This window comes from Stegastes partitus, unplaced genomic scaffold, assembly GCF_000690725.1.
Source record: "Stegastes partitus isolate 25-593 unplaced genomic scaffold, Stegastes_partitus-1.0.2 Scaffold767, whole genome shotgun sequence".
Classification (NCBI taxonomy): domain Eukaryota; kingdom Metazoa; phylum Chordata; class Actinopteri; family Pomacentridae; genus Stegastes; species Stegastes partitus.
The window spans coordinates 52,131-78,812 of record NW_007578498.1 but is presented as its reverse complement, the minus strand read 5'-3'; the positions used below and the strand labels follow the sequence as shown (position 1 = coordinate 78,812).

The 26,682-nt window shown below is 41.0% G+C and overlaps 2 protein-coding genes across 4 annotated transcripts in view; one reads left to right on the top strand and one right to left on the bottom strand.

The window, feature by feature from the left end:
- xrn2 (5'-3' exoribonuclease 2) overlaps nucleotides 1–21,701 on the top strand; it is a 43,017-nt gene extending 21,316 nt beyond the window's left edge. The window contains exons 23-31 of one of the 3 annotated variants that reach the window (XM_008291885.1): nucleotides 1,434–1,531; nucleotides 3,451–3,530; nucleotides 3,667–3,723; nucleotides 4,965–5,033; nucleotides 5,759–5,887; nucleotides 7,482–7,600; nucleotides 16,942–17,002; nucleotides 19,194–19,386; nucleotides 20,928–21,701. In XM_008291885.1, coding sequence (XP_008290107.1) covers nucleotides 1,434–1,531; nucleotides 3,451–3,530; nucleotides 3,667–3,723; nucleotides 4,965–5,033; nucleotides 5,759–5,887; nucleotides 7,482–7,600; nucleotides 16,942–17,002; nucleotides 19,194–19,386; nucleotides 20,928–20,996 — 875 coding nt within the window. In that variant the 3' untranslated portion in view covers nucleotides 20,997–21,701. Of the gene's footprint in view, nucleotides 1–1,433; nucleotides 1,532–3,450; nucleotides 3,531–3,666; nucleotides 3,724–4,964; nucleotides 5,034–5,758; nucleotides 5,888–7,481; nucleotides 7,601–16,941; nucleotides 17,003–19,187; nucleotides 19,387–20,927 lie in introns of all 3 variants that reach the window. The other 2 variants (XM_008291884.1, XM_008291883.1) reach the window with 2 other exon arrangements.
- Nucleotides 21,702–22,226: 525 nt separating this feature from the next.
- On the bottom strand, nucleotides 22,227–24,052 carry nkx2.4b (NK2 homeobox 4b). The gene is made up of 2 exons (XM_008291881.1): nucleotides 23,569–24,052; nucleotides 22,227–22,897 (listed from the first exon to the last, which is right to left on the bottom strand). The coding sequence occupies exons 1-2, from the start codon at nucleotides 24,050–24,052 to the stop codon at nucleotides 22,227–22,229; spliced, it is 1,155 nt and encodes a 384-aa protein (XP_008290103.1).
- Nucleotides 24,053–26,682: the final 2,630 nt, after the last annotated feature.

Genomic DNA, 26,682 nt, shown 5'->3' with positions numbered 1-26,682 from the left:
AACAAATAAACTAAGTGCTTGTTGACTGCAGCGTCTGTAAAATGTCATTAGTTTGATCTGGTGCACCACAGCTACCAGAGCACCTTACATTCAGTAACATTGCCGGTCTGTCAGTCATGTTATCTGGCATTAGTGCTTCTTGGAAGGAACGCGTTTATATATTAAACTCAATCTACAAATTACAAGAATTGGGGAAGAAACGGCAACAAAGCAGCTGAAACAAACTGCCAACATGTAGGCAGCAGCTGTCACTGATAAAAAGGTAAACTGATGCAAGATTATAAGGTGATATGAATGTTATTTTCAATGAGATATTTTTCATGTTGCTGTCACAAACAATGAGTTAGTGCCAAGGTCCATGCTGTGCTCCATCTAAAGCAGCAGTCCCCAACCACCGGGCCACGGACCGGTACCGGGCCGCACAGAAAGAATAAAAATGTTTTATTGTTTTTCCAGCGCAGTCTGCACGGTGGTTTATTTTGAAAAATTACCAGCTCGTCTTCCCGTCACTTCCGTCTGCTGTCTGACTGTCAGTTTTCATGCTCGGCCGTTAAACGAAGCCGTCAGTCTGACCGCCGCCGAAATGTTTAAAAAAAACAAACGTCTCAGGAGAGCTTCTTTGGAAAGTGGGAAAGACTCGATGCTGAGGAAGTAAACAGACATTTAGCAAGTAATTTTATTTGTTTATGAAACTTCTTAATAGAAAAAACTATTATTTTTTTGTTATGTGCCCGGTCCGTAGAAAATTGTCTTGCCTAAAACTGATCCGTGGTGCTAAAAAGGTTGGAGACCGCTGATCTAAAGCTTCTTCCAGATGTTAGCCTAAGTCTCTTTGCAGGCTAAGATCAAGACGGTTAAAATGATTTTTAGTGAATAAGTGAAGGAATCCTCTTCTGAGAGATGTTGTGCAAATATTTATACCTTAATAGTAAAATAGTTTGAGCTGCATTTTATTTCTAGATACAAGCCTTAACACTAAATTTGGGTATTTGGCAGAGAGAGAACAGTTCTGCCTTTTTGTTTTCTTTGTGGTGACACATTTTGGATGAATAGGGAAAGGTTCAACCCAAAACAGCTCACCATTAAAGTATTACACCTACTTTTATTGCACCAGCTGCTGTTAGCAATAGAGTTCACAGGAATCCTGATTATCCCATTAGAATACAGGTGTCTCTCTGTTTTTGACTATAATCATCATCCAGGTAACGACTCTACGTGTTTTCTTCATCGTTCCTTCTCCTCCTCCTCCTGACATCCAGTCTATTGTTTTGTGTTGTCTTTATTTCTCAGTGTTGTTCCTTTCCATTTATCGACCCTCACATCCCATCATTTTTTTTTTCTTTCTTTTTTACCATCCAGCTCAATGCAATCAGAGCCGTAAACACTTTGTTTTTCCCTCCCTGACCACCGTTGCTGTTTCTTCTCTGTTTCAGTGAAAAGAAACAGCCTGGGAAGCGACGTGCTGTTCCTCTCCAAGGCTCACCCTCTCTTTGACTTTATCCATGAGCTCTACCGTGCAGAATCCAACGAGGTAATAAAACTAATGCCACCGGACACATTAGCGGGTTAGCTGAAATTCAAATTCAACTGCGTTGAAGTCAGTTATTGTAGCTACAAATAGCTGAAAATATGTGACGACGTGCAGCGTCTGAGAAGTTTTACTCTAAACTCGATAATGAGTTTCTCCCAGTCTCGCTGTGTAAAACTGTGGGATGAAGCACACACACACATACTCAGCTGCTCGTTGTTTTCTGTGAATCAAACTCTGATATTTCCCACGTCATTCTGCTGCAGATGTGTCGTGAAGCGGTGCAGGTGCCGCCTGCGTTGGATTTACTCTTGTTGATTATTTGTAAACTGAAGCAATTGTTGTTTCGACTCATATTATGCTCGCTGGGTGAATCCTTCCTAATGTCGGAATAATGCAGCAAAAGTACAGCGGCATGTGAAACTGCACACATTGACCTGAGTTTTGTCAACTCGGGTCAGGCAATGTGAGATCAGACACATTAGTGAACCTGTTCATAGACGGTTCCCAGTCTCTCTGAAAATGTATATTCAATTTATTTTTTTTTCCAGAAAGCATCGTTTTTCTGTCAGTGAAGTGTGCAACTCTAAAGAGATAAAAATCTGAAGTTGTTTAGCCAACTGCTCGATTGGTAATTACTGCATTGACTTGAATATACATCATTTTTTCTTTAGATTATAGTTTGAGAAGTTGGTTGTCTGGAATAAACAGTTAAGAGAACCAGTGTAGCAGCGGTCTACTACGAAGTGTTTCATTGTCGGTAGTTTATAGCGTTCAGCTTGATTTATAGCCTTATTTTGAATCTATGCACGTGGTGTACGCCGTTGTGAGCTGGTGTCTGTGTTGCTCTGCCGTCACACTGCCAGTGCTTGTTAGCGGTGGGGTTTCTATGCCACTGAGGTTGTTAACAGATCATGTTGGAATTGAAGCTAATGTTGAACAGCAGTTATTTTTACTAGAAACAGAGCTTTGAAAATGAGACAACAGCATATAGATGCAATGGCAGAATGCTGGCTGCTGCGTCAGATGCAGTTACAGCTTGTCACATTTTACAATTTGCCTCACAGAACATTGTCTTTGCATAAATCACCACAGTGCATAAACATGGCCTATTACTACCAAGCTGATCAGTCCCAGCTCTTCTGTTTTTTTGTATTGCCACAATATCCAGTTACAATAAACCTAGGAGCATTAACACCAGCTTTAATGGAGCTATGCTGTTTTTTTTTTAGTCTGTTTATGGTTGGTTGGCCTTGTTTAACCTGCAGGAGTTTATGTTTTGCTGTCAAGTAAAAATGAGTTCAATCTCCAAGCATCTGTCAGAAAATGATTCAGCGCTTCAGGAGCCTGTCTGGGGAAAGTTTGCATCTGTAACTGATAGAGGAATGCATAAAACCCACATCAGTGCGTCTTGCCCATTTCATGTTGCACTTCTATGAGAAAAGGCTTCAGTGACGAGGACTCTCTTCTCCTTGGATTAATGGTATCTCACAAAAACGTTTCCAGTCGAAACACAAGCTGTTGCACGGCCTGTCTAGACGTCAGTATTGATTAAAATAAAAGTGCATCTGTTAGGTCAGATAAGGGTGGGAAAAACCTCTGAAAAACACTTTAGAAACGCCTCCTGCATAGACACGCTGTTAGATTATTGCTATTTTCTGTGCAAAGCTGACACGTTGTTAAGAGTAGAGAGAGACAAACATCCTGGGGAGAAGATGAATGTGATTGCTAAATTTCATGGCGATATTGCAAATGTTCCCTTGATGCCAGCAGGACAAAAAACAACTTTAGCGCATTTTTCCAGTGTTGTACCAAATATGCCTGGGTGTTCAACTGATCAGTAAATGCTGTCCCTGCACTGACACTTTGAATCAAAAATGCGATTTAGTACCGAATACAACCTACAACTTTGTCTCCTTCAGGACACTGAGATCCCTGCAGAGCTGTGCCATGGAATCCAAGGTGTATTACAACTTGATGATGACCCTATTCTGCCTGATAAGTAAGGAGCACCTGCTTTATTTTCACTTATGTACATTTTGTCCCATGTTTCTAACGGTCTAATCAAACGAAAAAAGAGCTGGTTGAGCCTGACGACTGCTTCATTTATTAACTTTTGTCTGACGTTTATCTCTCAGGACAGTGACGTCGCCTATTCCAATGCTGCGTGACATTTCACAGAACAGCTCCATCGGGTAAGTCTCTCATCAACATAAACCGACCAACAGCAGAATAGATCATTATTGTCATTGTTTACAACAATGAAAGGCAGTTTAGACGCTCTTTGGATTAGCAGCATAATGAACAAGAAATAAGAAGCAGTACGAGTGGAACAACGTTTGCTGTGGTGTTACCTCAATGTGAACGTATATTTGTCTGAAAGGCTCATTAAAGGTAAATGTTCAGATGAGGTGAAAGCAGATGGGACAAAGATGATGTCAAATGTGACAGAAGGTGGACAAAATAAAAGGAACACTTGGGCATTTAATGCAATCGAATCGGGTAGCTAAGCAGCAAATCTTTCCTATTCAAAGCTTGTAATTGGGTTTGCAAGTAATGAATAGTGCAGTCGTTTAATCTATGCAGTGTTCATTGTTGAAAACAGTCACCTCAGTGTGTTTGAACCCGAGATGATGATGTTTTTATCTGACCAACGGTCTAGAACCTCAAGACGTAAAAGACGACGCTGAGAAAAGCTCTAAATGCTCACATTGGAACCTAATAATGTGACATTTTAGCTTTATGATTGACTAAAATGACTATTAAATGTGTTATTTGTACGCTTTGCTTTGGTCAAATAATGAATTCATTGTTTAGATGTCACTGAAAATATACAGTTTTGCTGCGACTGTGCCATTGATTGTTCAGCTGTTTAGTTATTTCCTGGCTGTTATTTGCAGTGAAGGTATATTTAAATATAATTTGTCGGCTGTTCCTGTATTTTGTTCGCCCCCTCCCTGCAGTTTGAGCACAATCATAACAAACCCTTACATACAGTTCGAAATCACAGTAACAGTTCACAGTATTCTGTCTACATGTAGTCTATATGTCCTTCCTTTATATTTTCTCTGTTGGTTTACTTATGTCCCTTCGCTTTCAGTGAAGCTCCAAAGCAGTTTAAAAGCAGCTTATTTTTAGACACATCACAGTTTTGAGCTGTGTGCACCCGTACTCCTCCCTTTCATTACTGTAATATAAGTGTGCAGCCATTCTGCGAGGGTGAAAAGACATTCAGGAACATGTTGAAAATGACAGTGAAGTAGACGAGGCAGGTTGAGAAGAAAATGACAACACTTGACATGAACATCACAAACTCAGGATCTCAGCGCTGAAGGGGAGATTATTTTTTTCTTTCAAAAAAAATGTCTTAAAAAAGTGTGAGCTAATGGAACCCTTCTTGTCCTCAATTGAAAGATGATTTTCTTGTGCTTTCCAGAGTGAAGTTCAAGGATCCTCAGTATGCAGATGGCTTTGTGTTCAAGGCAGTCCTCCTGGCTGGAGCAAAGTGAGGATTTTTCTTTTTAAAATTTATTTCATATCATAAATTCTTTGCTGATCATTAAAGAGTCATTCATTTTAGGTGTGGAAATAGTTTTTCATTTAGCCCGTGTCATTACATAAATGTACGACTGGTGTATTGTATGTTTTTCCTTTTGTCAACAATCCATCTCACAAAGCTTTGTGACTCTCAGCTTCAAGCCAGTGGGTTCCAACTAATGACAGAACTCTTGGAAACTGGTTCACAAACATGTTTGTTTTTACAAAATGCTTTAAAAAAATTCCTGAAACATTTAGTCACTGCAGCTTTTATCAAATGTTACTCAAAAAGCAAGAAGTAGAGCATTTGTAGGACAACTATGAGCAGCAGAATAAATCAGCATTTGGTGCTGTATTGAGTATTTGAGGCAGCAGTATGGAGTATGTGGCACTGAGTGAAAATAAACTCCATCAAACTGGCCAGAGCCCACAGCGATGTCTTTAAAATGCTCCTTTTGTTTGGTCACCCCAAAATGCACGTAGTCTACTTTTTTAATCTAATTGGAAAAAACACAAAAACCTCTTTGGTGGGGCAGAAATCTTGTTCTGTTCCAGTTATTTTTGGGTTAATTAAGAAACAGATTGTGCTGGGTTTTATGTAGACATGACAGGAGTTTTCTCTCAAAAAATGGATAAAACATTTTTACATAAAATCTAGAGTTGGAGCAGCTTTAACTGTGATTCTCTCTTCAGGCTTCCCAGTAAGGTCTTGAAACCAGGGGACTGGGAGAAAGGGAACAGGGAACCATGGAGACCCCAGCTGGGCTTCAACCGAAACAGGCAACAGGCTCACCTGGACCAGTCTGGCTTCAGGGCTCTTGGGTAAGTTTAGGTTTTAATTGTAGCTGCAATAGCCATTACTGGTTGCATCTGTCGTTGTCAAGAACCTTGATGTAAGTGTGAGAAAATACACAACATGGAAATAATGCATATAAAAACATTTTCTAACCAGTCAGAGTGTCGAGATTTGATGGTGGGTTGAGTGACGGCAGTAAATTTCTCTATAGTTCTGTACTTAATAAATGTGTCTCAGAGTATGGTCAGATCGTTTAGTACAATTCAACCACAGTCTATTTAAATTAATAGTACTTTTGTCTGCAGTGCCCATGTTTTATACATCTTTTTTTTTTTATTTTATTTTTTAAAATTTTATAGATAAGATCACAGCAGTTTGTAAAATCCTTTGCTCTCTCACAGGTCTTTTTCCCCCATTTTTAAATGCCTTGATAAAACTCAGCAAACACACACCTGCCTCCACAGCATCTAGTGTGGTGTGATGATATAATTTTATAGCATCAAACAATGACTGCTGATTCTTCAGTGACTCAGTACAGTATTTTAAAATGAGAAATGTGTTTAAATGTTTGTATCCCCCCCTAACGGTCCCCATTAACCAGCCATCCTTGATTATGATCTAAGCTCTCTTCTCCACACATTGATATTATCATTAAGGAAATGTGAATAATTGAACATCTGGCTCAGTCCGACTGTAGCGTGTTTGGGAATTAATTATGCACAGATTTGAAGAAACAAAATGCAATCCCCTTTTTTTTCTCTCTTTTTTTCCTACTAAACTAAGTCGTTAATTCAGTAATTTAGGCAGTTATGTGCCTTGATGGGGCCAAACGGGCAGGTGCTCAGAGGATGGTGAGCAGGAAAACCTGGAGAAAATTGTTTAAAAAATTGTTCTGCGTTGCTTTGATTTTAAATCAGTGACTGCTCTGTGGAAACAGGAATGTGTGTTCAGTTCAGACTGAGGCAAGAAGCCAACATTGGACTTAATCCAGTCAGTGTTTTACAGCTCTTATGTGGCAGAGGCTCCTGTGTAAAAATGAGTAAAGAAAAAAACCGTAAGGAAAGATTGGGTGTTCCTTACTAAATCAGCTATCCTTCGTATGACAACTGCTTTTGACTTGTTTGTTTTCCTGTGACGTGGTTGTGCCAGTTGGGAAGACAAATTTACCGTCCTGGGACAATCGAATCAATTGATATCTCTTTTTTTTTTTTTTTTAATATATATGTTGCACACACGCATATCTCTGTGTATCTCTGTTCATATATCTATCCTTAGAACTTTGTATGAATGTCTTTGTCTCTGTCTGTGTCTTCATTTATGTGTTCTTATATCTAGTTTTATCTTCTATACATCTCTATATCTCCAGAACTTTTACTATCTTCAGCCTGAGTCTCAGTATCCTGGTGAACCCGTTCCTCCTTAAGGAGCTGCTAAACCTAAAAAAATAATTTCACTCATACAGATCCAGAGGCTTTCTGACCTGAAAAAAAACAACAATTTGAAGGCAAACTCAGACTAACTGGAATTTCTGAAAATTTTAAAATGGTTGTTGGTAAAGATGATTAGATGTTTGTTTTTTTAAAATGAGTTTTTACAGCACAACCTTTTCTCTTCCTTCAGTCACAGTATGAACAGAAACCAACGTGGTGGAGGACAGTACAGCAACGCCCCACCTCCAGGCAACTACCACCAAGGAAACTACCGTCCTCAGCACAGCGGCGGCCACCAGCCTTTCCAACGTAAGATACACGTACACTCATGTGTCATGCTGTTTTATTTCTGCTGCGTTTGGACCACAGATTAGCATTGGACTCATTTAATTTGAAGATATGTGGCTCATGATAAAAAAATCATCCTTAAAGGAAAATGATCTGTGTAACGGCCGTGTTCATTTTGGTCAAAACAAACACGGGGAGGCCTCCAGACAATTTTCTTGACATTGGTTGCGCCGGTGCAACTTGCGTTTTCCATTTAGGTGCAACAGCACAACTTACACGCAAAATGTTTCACCTCTTGGCGCAACACTAATTCGTGCAACTGGTGGGCCGCTGCATTCTCCCACACCATGATCTGTTTGAGGTGATCTCTATTTATTCCGACCGAAATAAGTGATAAAGAAAAAACATCATCATGTAGTAAGCTGCTCACTCCAGCTCCTCATCCACAGTAGGACAGCACAAAAGGACTGGCTTGGACAATGGTTGTGGAGTGGGCAACTGGGAATACTGCTGGGTTTATTTCTGACTGACAGCAATGTGTTGGTAATTACAGAGGACTAGTAGTGAAGATAGTTGGTTACCCTCTGAAGCCCTGCAAGGGGAAGCATGGCGCTGTTATATCTCGCTTTATTATCAGACAACTGCCAGTGTTTGTTAAAAATGTGTCAGTATGTTGTGTAAAGAAAATAATATTGCAAACTCAATTTCATCCAGTATGCTAAACCCTGCTGAGATAGTAAAGGCCTGAAAACACAATCTGTTTTGATATAGATATCAATACAATATTGTATGTCACCCAGCTACAGCGGTGCCAGGTACCGGTACAGTTTCAGCACCGTACAAAGGAGATGTTGGTTTTTCCTGCCACTCGTCAGCCTCCATCTTTAACTCTATCGCTGTCAAAATCCATCAAAGGATGACAGTAAACGATAAACTTTTAGTTGATAAAGTAATATTTGAGACTGCCTGACCTTGTTAGTCTGAGTGGTGTATATAACTGAAAAAAGCAGCTTCTAATATAACAGAAAAACGTCGGCATTATCTCAGTTAATCAGACACACGATCCAACAAACTAGATGGAAGTTTAGTAAAAAGGTAAGTGGACCTCTTCAAACTACTATCTCCAAGGTCATGAATGAACTTTGAAATTGGATGAATTGTTATATTCACTGCTGTAACCTTGGATTAAACAATGTCGTATGATATTCCATATTATTGGACCCCTACCCATAATACCAGCTCCATTAAATTCAGCTGAAGTTTTCTTTTGGCCCCCAGTTTCTTCTCTGGGGTTTTCTTCTTTTCTCTTCACTTCACAAAGACTTCTTTGTGAGTCCGTGGCCATTGTGAGGCTGTCATGTCCATTGGAGTTATTCTCATGGAACTATTATCCTTAAGTTGAGTAAAAAAAGAAAAGAAAAAAGTAAAATGTAAGACTGATTTGATCAGATTTAGTGCCTTCTACCAAATTCTGTGCCAATACATTCTTCACTTATTTTCCCCTTTACTGCTGCTGATGTGAAACTCGTAGTGAAACGACATTTTGTGGCCTTTTTGAATTATTCTTACATTGATGGTCCCTAAAAACGTGTATGGACGTTGTAAACGTGTGCTCTTTGTAACCTGGTGTCTGTTCTCCAGTTCAGCACGGCTACAGATGATTCATAAGGAAAGAAGCTCCACTTTGAGTGTCTTTGTAGATCCTCCAACTCCAGCTCCATCTGTGCTGCTTATTGCAACAAATCACCCTCAGGACCCACATTCTCACAGTTAAACCTTTATTCATGTCGTAGCAATAATCCACATGAAACTCAGAGTGTTCAGATCAAGTAGCTGGTGCCAGGCTTAGTAGTGGTGCCAATGGATCACAGGAATCATATCAAATCAACACTTAAGACTCAGTAGATACCCAAAATTGAAGGACTGGGGGCCATAAACACTTAATCTGGTCATGATCATGTCTCTCCTTTGTACAAACCATTAGTTACAGATTGCATGCACCTGAAACTTTCTCTGAACTCGTTTATAAGCCAGCAAATAGGAAAACCAGAGAGTCGGTACAACATCAGAATCAGAATCAGGTTTATTGTCAAGTGTAGTTCTCACAGTTTGTTCTGGAGGGTTGGTGCAACAAAACCGCAAAAAATGTACAATAAAGTAAAGTAACTAAAAATAAAAATAGCTGTAATAGTGCAAAGAATCAAATTTCAATTTCAATAGGAATGGTAATGTTATTTACAGAAGTATCGAGGGTGCTGATATATTGTTATTTACATTTATACAGATATAAGGAGGGCAGGGGGGTCCTGGGCATTGTTCATGAGGCTGGTGGCAGACGGAAAGAACCTGTTCTTGTGGCGTGAGGTTCTGGTCCTGATGGGCCGAAGCCTCCTGCCAGAGGGGAGTGTTTGAAAGAGTTTGCGTCCAGGGTGGGAGGGGTCGGCCACAATCTGACCTGCACGCCTCAGAGTCCTGGACATGTGCAGGTCCTGGAGAGAAGGCAGCTCCAGGTCCTTCAGCCAAAACACTGAATCTCTAATATAAACCTCTAAAACGTCACACAGACAGCAGACAGAAGTTTAGGGCTGGAACAAACCATGGCTGTGATAAATGTGGTCATTCTAATTCTATATCGTCTTTACATCTATTGATTGTATAATAGTCAATCGTGCAATATCTGAGATTAATTTACTCCATGCACTTCATATGACCAGTTGTTCTTTTCAGTAGCTGTGAATGTAGCTAACATTTGAATTTTTTTTTTTTTTGCTTTAATAATGAAAATGGCAGATCGCTTTCCTTCTAATATTTTTAATTAATTATTGGTTAATCATTTTACACCGGTTATTGTGACTAAGAGGAAACTGGCGGCTGAATACCCAGCTGCCAAACTGAGGCACAAATAATTGTGTTACATGATTATGTTCATCACATGAGGGATAGTTGAACAACTCATCACATATGGAGGCAGAATCTCTTTCCCAGCTCCTAATCACGGTCTGCGCTCGGCCCCGGCCTCAGCCCCACGGTCCTCTGCCAGCTCTTCTCCAGTTTGACTTTGATGTGCCAATTTGCAAATAGATGAATAATCTCATCTGCCCACTGATAGCGTGCGGGGGAGTCGCAGCTATTCTGGTGGCACTTGATGCAAATGGGGGCTTTTGGCTTCTCCGGATTGCTGTAGCACCTCCCCTGGCCTCTGCTGCTCGTTCTTCGTGTTAAACTTGCCAATTAGCGGTCCAGGACATTCTTTTTTTAATCTCGCTCGGCTGTATTTTTTTCTCGTCGTTCGTGGAGAAATTGTTATTTTAATAAAAGGGAATTATTGTAAGTCTTCAGCATGTTCCTCTGTCATCCGCCTGTGTGTGATGACGGAGGATGATTTTTATCACATCAGCTGAAGTACCTGGAACAGAAATGTGTCATTGTCGAAGGTAGCACTTATATTATTTGATTTTCACAGGGGTTTTTTTTTCTTCTGAAGTTCTAAACCTTTGACTTTTTTTTTTATTTAGCAGTACCATTTGGATGCCCAGTTTTTGTGTAGAATTAAAATCATCAATATTTAAATACCACAAATAATGAAATTTTGTGATTCTCTGGTTAACATTGATGGTAAAAAAAAAAAAAAGCTGGACTGAATGTGGACCAACTATAATATTGGCGACTCCAGGAATGTGATTATCCAGACAAGTAGGCCTTATTCTGCAGCAGGAGGCCAGAGGCTTGCTTTTGTCCAGATAACACTTTCTCAGGACCAGCCCTCTGCTTGCCCAGTAATCACTGCAGGCTTTGCTGCACTGGGCTTTTGTGAGTTTTTTTTTTTTTTATTTATTTTTGGAAGGGGGGTTGCTTGCTGATTAGCGTTGTGGGAGACCGGGCCCGGTAATGAGACTGTCGAGTGGCTGCGCTGGACACAGTGGCCCCCTCTGATAAAAGCATCCGGGAGGATCCCGTTTGATTGGGTGTGTGATGCGCTCTGAAGAGGGTTGAAACCAAAGTTAACTTCCCCCTTTGACGGTGCTGCTACCTCCTGCGGTGATGTGTCAACACGCTGCCTCTGAAACATGCTGCCGGGCTTTGTGCGATGCAGCCGGACCAGCTGGTGTTTAATAACCAGCCGGGGAGTCTCTGCTGGTGGCCATTATTGTCTTGACACACAGTGACACCAAATTTTAACCAGGGCAGCAAAGTAACATTTGATCCAGCAGCCACAGTGGCTGATAAGCCTGCAGGCTCCCCTTCCACTTCAGAGTAACAACAGCACATAATAGCTGCTCACACTGACTTCTGCACCAACTTCAGTATCAAGAACTCACCAAATTCACGGGCTGTTGGTGATCATTGTTATCTTGTCCACATTTTCACAAATGTTCCTGTGATATGACAGAGAGGTTTTTTAAAAAATGTGTTTTTGATCTCAATGGTGCTGATCATTGGTGTACTGGTCGAAACCTACGAGGTTAAATATTTATCAGCTTAATGTTTATGTTCATTTAACCTTTGCATACTCTGATGTAAACAGAACCATCTGCTGTCATATCTTAATAGGTGTCAGAGGAATTAGACGCTATTGCTAATCAGCTTTTAGTGGATTTATATTACAATCATGAGCCCATCTTGTTTTATCATTTTACCAAATTAATGACTTAAAGAACATTGTAATTGAAAACTATCTGCTGAGTGAGTTGTCAGATAAAAGGCAACACACATACAACAATACTTCTGAGTTTATGCAGTTAAAACATTTCAGTGTTCTAATAAAATGATTGGGAGATGCATCATGTTAGTATTTGTATTGGCAATATTCAGTCCTATCCAATGTATATGTGTAGAATTCAGAAAAATACTCTTATTTTAATTCAAGCCATGTTCCCCTTAGACATCTTTTGTTCAGTCTCTTTTTTTTCTTTTGAAATTAATTCTTGGTTTGTGAAGCAGCAGAAGGAGGGACTGCTAAGGTTTTGGGAGTCTGTCAGTGTGCTTTGTCCAGCGGATAGAAAAGTTACTGTCCTGTTGCTGTTGTCAGAGCTGAGCCTGCTGGACGGGATCTGAGTCAAATAGTCGCTGAACTAATTGAAAAGAGGTGGAGAGAGACGTTTAGTTGTTTAGCGCGGTTGTAATCCCTGCATTAATACAGTGCACACAGCGTGTTTTAAGGATTTAAAGCGTAATCCTTTGTTGGCCTTTGTCTACTGCAGACTGGAGGTCTATACACTTTCAGATCATTGTTAATTAAGGAGATTGACAGGTGTCCACTTGTAATTCTCTCTTTTGAGTCATCGGTGGTGATGAGAAAAAGAAGACCAGAGTGTCGTGGAGTTATAATTGGAGCCCAACTGGGTGGTCCACTTAAAGTTTGTTGGCCGAGGAGATAATCAAACATGAAAACTGAATGACAAAAACAAAATGATAATGTGCCAACAGCAGTGTGCCTGCTGGCTGGTAATTGTGTGTTTTACTACTTTTTGCAGCAGTCTGAAGAAAACTGATGTAATATTTCCCACTTGACTTTCCTTTAGTTTATTATGTAATACAGAATATATGTTAGTATTTTTTTTATCCATTTGTTGGTGAGGTTTATTTCAGCAGCATATTAATGCACCATAGTTTTACCCTTTCTTCTTTAGGCTTTAAATCAAATATCAGTTAGCAGATGGTTCCTCTTTAAACATGATCAAGGTTCCTTTATAGACCAAAGATCTTTAATCCTGCATTGAGATTTAAATTACATTTTTTTTTAATGCGGTTTCTTAGTGATTTATATTCTAAATGTACACAAAGACACTGAAGTATTCCAGAGTTTTTACTTTGAGTATGTGATGTTAGTTTTTTTTTAATTCATACACAAAATAAGTCGTTCTGATGTTTCTTAGACATAGTAGAAATAATAGTTCTTAGATGTTTATGTCAGTAACACACTCATCCTCATAGTGCTACTTGTCCCATTGTCATATTAACTATCTTAGGCTAGCATGTTAGCATGCTAGCATTTGTTTATTTCCACTAAACAGAAAGTACAGCATCGGCTGATGGGAAATGTCATTTGTTTTTATCATATTTAGTTTTAAACCAACAATTACAACCAAAATGACTTTATCTAGAGGTTTCATTCAAACTTAGTCACACTTGACGTTAGCAGTCATCCCATTTGGACATTTTCAGCACTTTGAATTGCCCGTTATCAGCTCACATCATTCTCATACCTATGGGCCAGTAAGGAGCTCCTAAACCTTCTAGTCAGCTCAGTAGCAGAGCTATCCTCCATTCTGATCACTGATGAACAGAAAGTAACTCCAGTCAGGTGAAGAAGTGCATGTACTATCACAGGCGGGGATTTTAGATTCATTGGACCAAATGGAGCTTTGTGTGGTCAATGTAGTGTCATGGTGTGTTCTGAACCAAAGCAAGATCCGGGTTCTAAACCTAAAAGTAGTTTTGATACCTAAACTTAACCAAGCACTGAGTTAAAAACACAGAGTGAAAGCACGAGTCAAAACAAGCAAATAAAGCTATAATTATGATCCAAGATAGGACTCAAGTTTCCTGGGTATAGCAATCTGCAGGCTTACCTCTCCTCCATCCCCTCCAACCTCCAAATGCGTACTTTACTTCCTCTTATTAAATGCTACATCACAACTGCACTTCTATTAAATAAGGCCATCATCGGGTGACAACGCCTACTGAGCCGACTACAAGATGAAGTAGTTTCCTACCTGCCGATAAGTACGGGAATGATGGGCGCTGATAATTGTAGTTGAATGTTGTGCCATCGGGTGGCGGGCTCCTTTCCTTAATTTGGGGAGTATCATTTACAAACAGGACGACTCAGCTGCAGATGTCAAAGCAAGAATAGGCGAAACAAGAAAAGCCTTTTTACAGCTCAGAAACATCTGACACCAGAATGACACCGTAACAAACACAATCTTCAACTGCAGTGTAACATCAGTGCTCCTTCGTGGCCCTGAGACTGGAAGAATAACAACCACCACAATCAATAACGATTAATGAAGTGCTGAAGAGAAGTTGTTAATACCCAGAAGCCAGACAAGCTGAGCAACAATGATCTGTAGACGAGGACAACTATCAGCCCAACCAGTGTCTATCACCAGCAGATAAGCTTTAACTGGACCCTCTAGAGAAGAACTGAGGCTGTCCAAAGGACCAACTGATCTCCAGGCAGATATGAGAAAGACACTTGGTATCAGATAGAAAAGCAAGCACTTGACAGAACTCTGTAAATCATCTGTCAGTGGCCTCAACTCCAGGAAAGGTGTCAGGCATAAGAAAGAAAGCAGCTCTTGCATTTGTCTAACTAACTACATGTTCCACATACACACACCATGAACAAAAGACTAGGAAGAAGCTAGAAAGATGGGGAAATGGAAGTTTAATGGGAAGTACCTCAGTGGTAGCAGCTTTGAGGCTACTTGCTGTTTGTGCCAGAAAAGTTTCAAACTTGGATAAATTAGAATTTAAAAGTTGAGAGCCACATGAAATTAGAGAAGCACAGGCGCTCTGCTGTATTTGGAAAGATTTGGTAAATATGGTGTCGTTGCTGACTGCTATGCTGAGCTGCTGCACACAACATGTCGACACTATTAATACAAGTCAACCAACGACATTCATACACTTCAAAATGGAAGAACTTTTGCTTGTGTTAGAGATGAATGCAAAGCTGGATTTGTAGTAGCGCTGTTTATTAAAAAGACAAGTAATTACACAAGTAAACGTCAAATACGACCAATTAAATGACGACACGAGAGCATGTTTTTATACTAAATGATGTCAAATTTGTCTTTAACAAAATATGTTCAAGTTTTATCATAACCTCAATTTGTCATACATATATTTACATGTGTGCTGTATAATTTTTGTCTTTATTTAGGTCTAAATTGATTTTAAAAAGTGTACAACAACCCTGAATTTGAGGCGCCAAGTCCACAAACAAAACATGCGCCACAAGACACATAAGAGCACAACTTTATAAAGAGTTAAGTGTAGCAGGGGCGTCACCACAACAGCACACAAGTTAAAAATATGTAGAAGTGAAACCCTAAACAGAGATAATGTCGCCCCGAAGTAAAGTCCAGCTGGTGTTTGCTGCTTTTAGGCATTTATATTTGAGATCAAAGCCTGGCAATGGGACTGACATAGAGACAGACTTTTATTTCATGCTGTTTATATTTACATATTTAAATGTTTTATTCAGCATGTATATCTACAGAAGTGTGTCAGCAGTAGAGTTACCTGTCACAGTACTGCCAACATACTTTCTAAGCTGAGGTCGATGTTGTTTACAGCCCCAGGTGTGAACATGTAAAACCATCGTGACACCGGTTTGTCATCGCAGCACACAGCTCAGTCATAAACAAATATTAATATCCTGCCCACATCTAATGTCCACACACACTGTGTTTACTCGCACCAGCTCCAATCCAGAAACATCCCCACTGGCTTCTGTAAACTCGTATTGGTGGATAATTTTCGTCGCGACTCCTTCCAGGTTTGTAAATGTGAGCCTCCAGGTCCTTTTCACAGCACCCTTCACCCACCCCGGGCTGAGCCACTCAGCAGGCCTGCCCCTATAAACAAACAAGTCCGCGGCTCGCAGCTCGTCATTGCCTTGGCAACAGTGAATCTGGAAGAAGCCCTTCGCTTTTTTTTTTTTCCCCTTTTTTTTTTAAGTGTGTCTTTGTGAAGGGCTTGCAGCGATGGAACCAGGGTACTTGAGGCGTCCACAATGCTGCCGGCTGAATGCTTATTTCATTTTCTGAACAAAAAATGCAAATGTGGCGCTCTCGCTCTCCTCGTCTGCGTCTCTCCCCCCTCCACCTCCAGAGCCCGGTGTGATTCGACGTTTGAAATATCTTAATTTTATCATGACAACTGATTCGTTCTGTATCCATGACAGAAAAGAAGTCGTTGGCATTTTTCTTTCTTTTTTTTTTTTTTTTTAATCTTTGAGGTTAAAGCTGACATGAGTCGGGTTAATTAGAGTCCATGTTTAATGTCAAATTCTTCTGCATTTGGCCTCTAAACAGTCAAACTGGAGGATTTTCTCAGGTTTCATCACAGTTTAACTCAGTGAGAGTCCACCGTTGACGTGAACGTGACACATTCTGCTGGTTTTTACAATGTTCACGAAGCCGTTTGTTTAAACTGAAGCACTTGTCAACACGCTGAGGTGAAACGCACAATAGCAATAAATAACAACAACCAGCTCCTCACTCTGGGTCATGTGTTGTGTTAAAAGCCTTCAGATGCAGGTACAAAAAATTCCTCCAAGCTCTCTGCTTCTTAAAAAACTTCAAGCTTATCTCAGTAGAACCACTTGTGAACGTGTCTTTTGTTCTCTGCAGATTCCAGGCAGAACAGTTTGCTGGGAGCGCCTCCCTCCTTCCACCAGCCGCAGTTTCCAAGGTGAGTGTCGGCTTTTAGTAAACCTGCCTTAACTGGTTGTTGTGGGAAGTAAAGTTCACACTTAACATGCCGACTATTCAAACATAGATGTTGGGTGTAAACACTTTTGGACTTCCTCCACCACTGTTTTCATTTTGTAAGGTTCGAAATGTGATTTTTTATTTTTTTAAATTGTTTCCTCAAAGCTTGTGTTTGTGTGGTTCACTGGTGTGAGTCAGAGGTGAACCTGGTGTGAGTTAAACGTGTCCGGGCCTGTGTGGTCTGTGCTGATAGTAGCTCGTCTCCATCTAAATCCCCGCACAGATTTCCAGCCGTTTCCACACCAGCGCTCTGCCTTCCCTCCGTCGGGGGGCTTCGCTGCTGAATTAAGATTTTTCCCCGTCGCTCTAAAACAAATTTCTCTCGAGGAGGTTTGTGCAACTTAATGAGGCATCACTAATGCTGTTGGTGGCTGCGTCGTTCCCTGCGCCGCGGCCGGCGAGTCCGCACAGACCGCCTATTGATTCTGGCTCTAGACCTCTCCAAAGTCCTAATCAGGTTCTCTGGTTCAACTTTTCAGGCCCATTGTGGCTCCGTGTCACCTCAGGTCAGTAGTTATTAGCAGCGACTGAAAACAGTTTCTTTAACTACTCAGGACTGGACCAAATGAAATGCAGGAGGAACTTGGAGAGAGGGGATTATGGATTCCAGCGCTCAGTTAAGTCCGGCGCTGGCCAGAGTGTGACATGGTTCAGTAATGAGGGATGGGGCTTCTGCTCCGACTTTCTTCTCTCTTCATTGTTCCTCCAAAGAGACTTTAATATCACTGTTGGATTGACACATTGTCCGGTGGCCGTTTTTGGAGGGCCGCGGCGTGCCGGCTCTACGCTCGGTCCCACGGGCGCAATGTGGCCGCCTCATTTCAGGGATGAGGACGATTCGAGCCATATGTGAATATGGTTCATTTCATTTCATGTGCAGAGATGCTCCTCTTCTCTGAAGTGAGCCTGTTTTTGTCTCTTTGACAGCTCGATCCCTCAGTAAACGCCCGTCGATGGGACTTCAGGAAGGTCACTTCAAAGCACAGTTCAGCACGTTCATTCAAAACAGTCGTTCATTTTGGATCAGTCGGCTCTGAAATCCCCAAACAGGATTTATTATGAACTTCTGGAGTTTATAAAGTTGGTAAAATATAAGATTTTTTGTTATATTTTTAAATAATGAATGAAACATGAAGCCAAAGTGCTGCTACGCACTACACCTTTCTTTTACTTAATTTTTAAAAAATGAAACAGTGTTAAGTAAAAGAAAAGTCTGGAAAAAAAGAGTAAAAACTCCAAAATGACGTCTTTTAACTGATCAATGAACCAAACTCAAAAGATATTCAAGGAAATCAGAGAAAAATCCCAAAATCCTCACATCGGAGAAGCTGCAGCCTGTTTTTATGATAAATTCCTACCAGATTGAACTGTTATCCAGATGTTTGTAGAATGTTTTTGTCTGACTAGTTATCATTTCGATTTTATTTTATTGTATTTTTTTAGTTCTGCTTAATTTAAAACACGCACAAAGCAAATAAAAGTTTGGAGTGTGAGTTTTATAGGAAAATGTTTATTTTACTGGACCAAAGGTTCTGAACAAAGTGTCTTCCTGAAGCTCTGGTGTTGTCGTCACACCAGTCATACAAATATAACAAGGACACATCTTGATCACTGTATTTACAATATATTTAAAATAATGAACAGAACCAAATCGTTTCTCTGCTGTTGATGATGTCCACGTGGTCACTGAGTCCAAACTGCTGTCCAGCCGCTAACGTTTAACTTTGGAGTGAACGCTCACATTCATCAGAAATTAATGAAAAGGTGACGGTGTCAACCTGCTGTGACAGTTCATAATGGACTCCCTGACGTGAATTAACCCGTTTTAACCCGTCAAACAGTGTTTCTAACTTTACACTCTGATTCCCTCAAAGTATTATTCTGTGCTTCCTAACCAGTGGTGAAGTGTGTTAACTGCACTAACGGGTTCAGGGATGTTCCAGTTTTCAGCCGCAGTTCATTTTGAGCTCAGGTACCTCTCGTTCTGGGTCTCTGTACCCACTTCAGACCAAAACACAACCTGAAGCCACTCTTAAAATATCTGCTCCGAAATAAGACCTCGTCGGGGCGCTTCACTGATCCTAACACATCTGATGTGTCTCCAGGCAGCAGCAGCAGCAGCAGCAGCAGCAGCAGTACAGAAGCGGAGGTCACGGCTGGGATCGGGCCATGCAGTCGCAGCAGTTGGCGTACCAGCTAAACCGCGACCGGGGAGGGGAGGGGTCGGGCGGCTACCAGCAGCGCTACGATCAGCGCAGAGACGACTGGCACGATCGCAGGGACAACCGAGGGCAGCAGCATCGGGTAAACACTTTACATGTGCAGGCTTTGTTCTGACGAGCTGTGGGTGGAGCTGAAAAAGTTTGTGATGTGACTTGGAAACTTCTTTTTTTTTTTTTTACTGGTTAAAGTTAAAGAAGTGAACTTTTCTTTGGACTGAAGTAGGAGCTGTTTCTGGGCAGATCTATACAGAATGAAATGAGTTTAATAAGTTAACGGCTGATGAAAAGTCCAACATGTGTCCTCTAAGTCGGCTCAACATCAACTCTGATCACTGAATTTAAGAATTTGTTTGTGTTCATTTGAATTTAATTTCTGATGTTGTGTTGTTGAGGTACAGCAGCAGGATTTAAATGGAGTTCAGGGTCAGGCCTTGTGTTTGCTGCGTACTGTTTTCTGTTTTTATATCTTTATACACATCAATAAAATGTAAACAGACATTAGCCTGTAAACATGTGGGTCAGAATTTCTAATCATCTGAAACCTGCTCAGTTCATATTAACGTCAAACAGATAAAAACAGAAAGTCGTTGAGAAGCTAAAACCAACATTCACGTGTTTCTGCTTTGAAATGACTAAAATGATCAAAGCTGGTCATCGTGCTGTTGGACTGCTCAGTTAGTCGCTGTGTGTTTATCGGCTTTTCTTCTGATCAGATGACGACAGAATCCCACAACATCTGACCTTCACATAGTCAAACTCCAGATTAGAACCCGTCGCTCTCAACATTTTGAGTTAACATTTATTCTTTAAACACTATTGAAAGCAGCTCGTCTTCCTGCTTCCGTAAACATCTCCTAATGAGGAAACCGATGCATCAGTCTGACTCTAAACTCATTTTGTTTTTGTGTCAGCAGCTTTTTATTCTGTAATGAAATAAAAGAGAAAGACAGCAGAGAGTCTCCAGCCAGTAATAAACCTGTTCTCTAAAGACCAGACCAGAGTTTAGTGTTTAAACTATAACAAATAACCTCAGATTATTCTGTTGGTTTGGTTTTGAGGGCTCAGACTGAACCTGTTGTGTTTGTAATGGAGCCATAAATCACAGTTAATGTATTGAAGTGTGGGTTCATATAAATCTGCATAACGTGGCTGCTCCATCGCTTCTGGTCCACGCAGACAGTTTGTCCACTCACATAGTTCAATGTGTTTGAATGAACCACGTCGCTTTAATCCAGATTATATCTTCTGTTGAAAGTGGATTCCCTCACCCTTTTTTCTTTCATTCTTTGTGGTTTGTTAGTAAATGAGGAATATATATATATATAGATTTATATATGTATATTCTGACAAATTTAAAAATTTAGATTGAAAAAACAATAAAACACCAGATTTGCTCTTTTATTTTCTCGCCCGTATCAGAGCAGAAACACAAACATTAAATTCAACTTATTATTATTCAACAGTCTGAATTTAAGTGAAATATTTGCAGCAACAGAAGAAATTTCAAATCTGCCGTTTTTAGATAAAGTGAATTTTATTAATATGATCATTTTATCGTTGATGCCTCTGATATCAGAACAGGGCCGTTTTCTAAACCCTCCATGTGTTCTGTTGGTCTTTCAGAGCTACAGCGATGACAGAGGTTACCCTCCTCCTCCTCCATCCAGAAGATATCAGTGGAACTCAAAGTAACGTTGGACTTTGGGATTTTGTTGGACGGGCGACTATTTTTAGGGGAACCATGTCATCAGCCGGCATCTTTTTCATTTTATTGTCTTCTTGTACAATGAATTTTTTTTCCTCCTTTTTGTTGTACTTAAAAAAAAATGGAATTTGTGATTTTTATGATGAGCAGCCTGTTAAACTTGTAAAATACAAGTGAGTCATGGACAAAGTGTCCCACTGTGTTTGTTTTTGAGAGGAATCTCCAGAGTGGTTCATGTTTAAAAAAACAAAATTTAAAAAAAAAAAAGGAGAAAGAAGGAAAAAGATTTGGTGGAACAAAAGAACAAATTCTGTTCTTCTCAAACTCAATTTAAATCCCTGTTTTATTTTTGTTAACTTTAAAAGAATTTAAAAGTCTTTTCATTTTAATAAGTACCTCAACAGAATGAGTCCTTACATAATGAAAAGTGTTTAGTTTGTAATTTTTTTTCTGCAGAATATTGGATCGATTTCGATTTATTGGCTTTTTCAAATATTTCATGGTCCAAATGTTGCAGAAAACTGTTTCTATCCACCTGCTGTCACTGTCTTTGTTAGAAATACTGTTTTAAAAATCTGTTAAATGTTTGCTTGAGGCTCCACAGGGAGAAAAAAAAAAGAATGTCCAAAATGAAAATATCATTTATTCAATACTGGAAACAAATTAAATCAGCCGTAACAAAGGATATTTAATGACTTGCTTCCAATGAAAATACTCGTCATTCCGTTGACTTCAGAGCTGTGGAGGGTTTGTTTTGTGTTTCAGATCTGCTCCTATTGCTTCACTTTGTTCAACCTGCAATAATTTAATTTGTAGTGGAAGTGAAAGGGAAGCACGGGGAGCGTGCCTCATCCTGGATCTCCTTAAATTAGACTTTTGTGGTTTTGTTTCATGAGCTTAAAAGCAGCAGCAATTACATCTGTCATTTACAAAAAAAAAAAAAAAAAGACTAACAAATATTTCGTTTAGAAGCGGGAGAAAATACATTATGATCAACATTCAGTCCATGTTCGAGGCTCTATTATACAGTTTATTTTTGCACCGTATTGCCCAAAACCACCGAGTGTCTTTTGAGTCCCTGTGTGCGTAAAGGAACCAGAACTTTACGCACGGAAAGAGAGAAAAACAAAATGTGGTGCTTGTTTTTGTCCAGCAGCCGGTTCTCCAAAAACAAAAAAAGCATCCATCCCAGGCCTGCTCCCCGCCTCTCGGCATCCCTACCAAGTTCTCCCGTACAGTAAATTGGAGCCGATCATGCTGTTGGTGTACTCAATGAGCGCCGCGTCCGTCTGCGTCATGTTGATCTGACCGTGGAGTCCGAGCGGCGGACTGGGGGACAAATCCTCCAGCTCCTCCGTGGACGACAGCTGGTTCACCTGCTGCTGCTGCTGCTGCGGGGTCGCCGTCATGGCCTCACCCGAGCTGCTCTGTCGGTTCCCGTTATGGTTGGAGCTGCTGGAATCGGTCCGGCAGCTTTTACCGTTCTTGGAGAGGACCGGTGACACGGAAGAAGACCGGCGAGTCGTTGCGCACAGGCCGCCGCCTCCTCCTCCACCGCCGCTACCGTCCTGCTGCAGCTGCTGCGTGGCCTTGTCCTTGGCCTGGCGCTTCAGCTTGTACCGGTGGTTCTGGAACCAGATCTTGACCTGGTTCGGGGTGAGGTGGATGAGCCCGGCCAGGTGCTCCCTCTCCGGGGCGGACAGATACTTCTGCTGCTTGAAGCGTCGCTCCAGCTCGTACACCTGCGCCTGCGAGAAGAGAACCCGCCGCTTCCTCCGCGGCGCGGCGTGGAGCGTCACCATGGACTTGGCGGAGGAGTCCATCCCGGCCAGGCTGCCCACCATCCCGGGCATGTTCATGCCGGCGGAGGGACCCATGAATCTGGAAACTTCGAGAAACTATAATCAGCGTTTGACTGGACAAAAATCTACATTTTACGCGCGATAATTCAACGGATAAAAAAAACTCAAACATCATTAATCACATCCAAACCTCGAAATGTACAATATATAGACTTTTTATTTGTTATTATTATTAATATTATTAAACCCTTAATTAAATTTACAATAACGGAAAGCTAGAGTATAACAGCAATTAATTTTTTGCGTAAAAGTCATCCATAATTTTAGGATTGCAAAGGCAGAAATAGATGTTTGTTAATATAGAAGACCTGCATGGATGTCCATTTAAGTGATTAAATTAATTAAGGCCACTTTGGTGGATCACAAACACATTGAAGTCAATAGAAGAGCATCAATAATGCAGTTGGTTACAGTAAAGTTAATATAAACACTCCAAATAAGTGGAGAAAAAAGGTCCAATTAATTAAACTAAACTGTTTTAAATTAAATCGTGAGAAGGCCTGTTGTCTAATATTAATTTAAATGTAAAAATTACAAGTTAGGCCTTTACAGAAAAAGGCCACATAAATGCAACTCTTTAAAAAACAGAAACAAAGCGCATCAGATGGGTTACCGTGAATCCAGCTGATATTTTCTCCTTTTCACAAACTTTCACATTTAAAATAAAATAAAAACTTTCCAGTGAAGCTGCTCTTACTTGTGGGGTACCGGGGCTCCGGGTTGCTGTACCAGGCCGCCGCCGCCCCTCCGCCCCGCACCGTCTCCTGGTAGGACGGCAGGTCTCCGACGTTCCCGATCCCGCCGTTGCAGAACCCGCCGACGGCCCCGGAGAACTGCGGCACCCCGTGGGACACATGGTAGGGCCCGCCGGGTCCCAGGGCGGCTGCTGCGGTGGCCGAGGCTGAGGAAGAGGAGGAGGAGGAGGATGAAGAGGAGGAGGACAGGTGGTGATGGTGGTGGTGGTGGTGATGGTGGTGGAGGTGAGGCGGCTGATGCTGCTGCGGCTGCTGCTGATGCTGCATACCGGGCTGGGAGACTTGCGGCTGCCGGTAGGCGCCCAGCGGGGATCCGAGGCTCCCCGCCGCGTGATCCATCCCTCCGAACCTGCGGTAGCTGTCCTCCATCGGGCTCAAGATGTCTGTGACTGAGAAGGGAGTGGAGTGCTTTGGGCTCAAGGACATGGTGCGGCCACCCCCGTGCCCTCCGGTCCGCTGCGCTCCGCTGCTGCCTCTGGCTGGATGTGCTCGGCTCTCTGCCTGCGTCCCCCTCCCTCCCTCCGGCTTCTTGCTTGTGGTGTCTCGCTGGGAAGAAGTCCAGCTGATCGGCGGCAGGAGGAGACCAGTTGCCCTTATCCCGCTGGACCCACATGGAGGGGCGGAGCGACGCGGACACGGCAGCCAACAATGGCAATTGACATTAGAGGTAAGTAGAGAAAATGGTTTGGACCGACTTTCTCCTGCTGCTGAAGATGAGAGTCAAACCCAGAATTCCTCTGAAGCCACAGATGAGACAGATGCACTGACCTCCTGATGTCCAGTTAACCAGATAGATAATGATCTCCAAACTGATCAGCTGTCACATCATTAATCATTATGATCAGTTTTCCTTCAGGATTCATTCCCTGTTTGGAGCTTCAATGTTAGAAACGCAGCTCTAACTTCATGTTTCCAGAGTTGAACTGTCACAACTTTCCGTCCAGCCTGTGACACCTTTTATTACTTTATCTGTTTCAGCTACAGTCACTGTTTCTCTCTGAACTTCAGGTTTAGATTTCAGGATTCCACATGTACAGATTTTAAATGAGTTTTTGTTTCCAGCCTCGTTCTTCCTGCGCTGCAGACTGAGCTTCACACTCATCCCAGAGTTATTTAAAGTTGATCTGTTTTAGTTTCCTGAGCCAAAGTTCGTTTTCTGTAAATTCACATGATTTTGAACGATTTAAAATCTCAACTTGTTTTTGCTTTTCAACATTATAAAGTTCAGACAATAACAAACACTTAATTAATCATCTCCTCCTCTATTATGACCAGACTTCCTCTATTTAACATCCATTTTATAATTAATAACACTTCTCATTTAAAAAAAAAAAAAAAAAAAGTATTTGTTTTGCCTGTATTTACTGGTGGTGGTGCATGGATGTACATAATTGTTTCAACTCCTTTAAAGTATTTCATTTATACCATTATATCATGTATATTATATTATTACATTGTTTGCATTATTCTGCATATAAATGATTAATGTGTTATACTTTATTAGTTAAATTTCCAATGACTTATTTCCCCCCAATAGATGTGAATCATTCTAACGAATATTTAAGTTAACTTTAAATAAGAAATAAAAGTTTCTCGACCCCCTTTTTTTTTTTTAATTATTTAATGATTTTTTTTTTCGATCAAAATAATTTGGAGTCACAAGTTGGTGAGTCACAAAGGAAATAAGTGATATTTTAAACCAACACTAATTTAAACATCCGGGGGGGAAAAACAATAACAATAATTTAAATCCTCTAGTTTTCTGTAAAACTTATCTTTGTATTTGTTTTTGTTTGTTTTTGTTTTTTTATGTCCTCCTCAGACGTGGGCAGACTTCCCGGCTGCTCGTGCTGACCTTTGCTTCTCTCTGCAGGTTCCTCATTAACCAACAACAATCCACCTTTCTGTCCTGTAAACAGTCCGAGCAGCCAATCACCTGCTGACCTGCAGCATCGCGTCACTTCGCGTCCTCTCCGTGGTTTGCTGAGATCTCGCTGCTGCTGCTGCTGCTGCTCTCCGGTGATCTGCTGCACGAGGACCGGGCAGGCGGGCGGACCGGGACCGGGACCCGGGACCGGGGACCCGGAGCTTCATCCCGCCGGTCAGAGAGGACACCGGAGACGGTCCTGATCCAGATGTTGCTGCTCCACCGCATGATGAGTTGACGGTGAATGAATTCTTCTCATTATTAATTCTCATTAGATTGGTTACAGCAGCACTATAATAGTCTCTCTACAGTATTTATTCATGTTTTCACCAACATGCTGCTCATTTAATCATCGCGATGCTTTCATGTGTCTTTCTGGAGAATTAATCATTTCACTTTAATCTTCTGATGTTGCTCTAATATCCCAGAAACTAATTCATAATGTGTTTGTTCTTTAACTGTTCTATTATCACATCATCTCCCTACAAATACATTTAATGTGTCTGAAGCTGTTTGTGACACATTAAAGCTCAACAGAACCTGGAAACATGCTGAAGGCGTTTAAGCTCTTCTGTCAAGGTGAGTTTCCCTCTAAGGTTTGTGATTTATTCATTGAGGCAGACAGTATGTGTGGCTGTAGAGAGATTTAAAATGTGATTTTTAAAGTCATATAACAATGTAAGGCTCCTTCAGGGGGTTGGAATAAATCTAAGGCTGTTTTTAATCCATTAAGGGGAATATTTTCTAGTTTAATCGTGTTTTTCTTTACATTTCACTATTTGTTGACCTAAAATAACCTTTAAAAATATGTTATCATTCCAGCACTGACTCTGAAGGTGATCGTGGTGCTTTTAGGATCAATTTAAATGTAAATATACTGACAGACATTTAAAACTTGTGTTTAATAATATGTGAACAAATAAGGATGTCACGGTGCCTCTGGTGCTCCAGAGTCATCGCTGCATTTAGTTTTTCTATTTAATACTTTAACATATAAATGTTCTAATGGTGTAATGTGGAAATCGTGGCTATAAAAGGTCTTTTTAACCCTTGTACGTCTTCTGATCTTGCTGTCACACTACAGGCCTCTGCTGCTCCAGTTTTACTGTTTATTAACCTCGTGGACGCA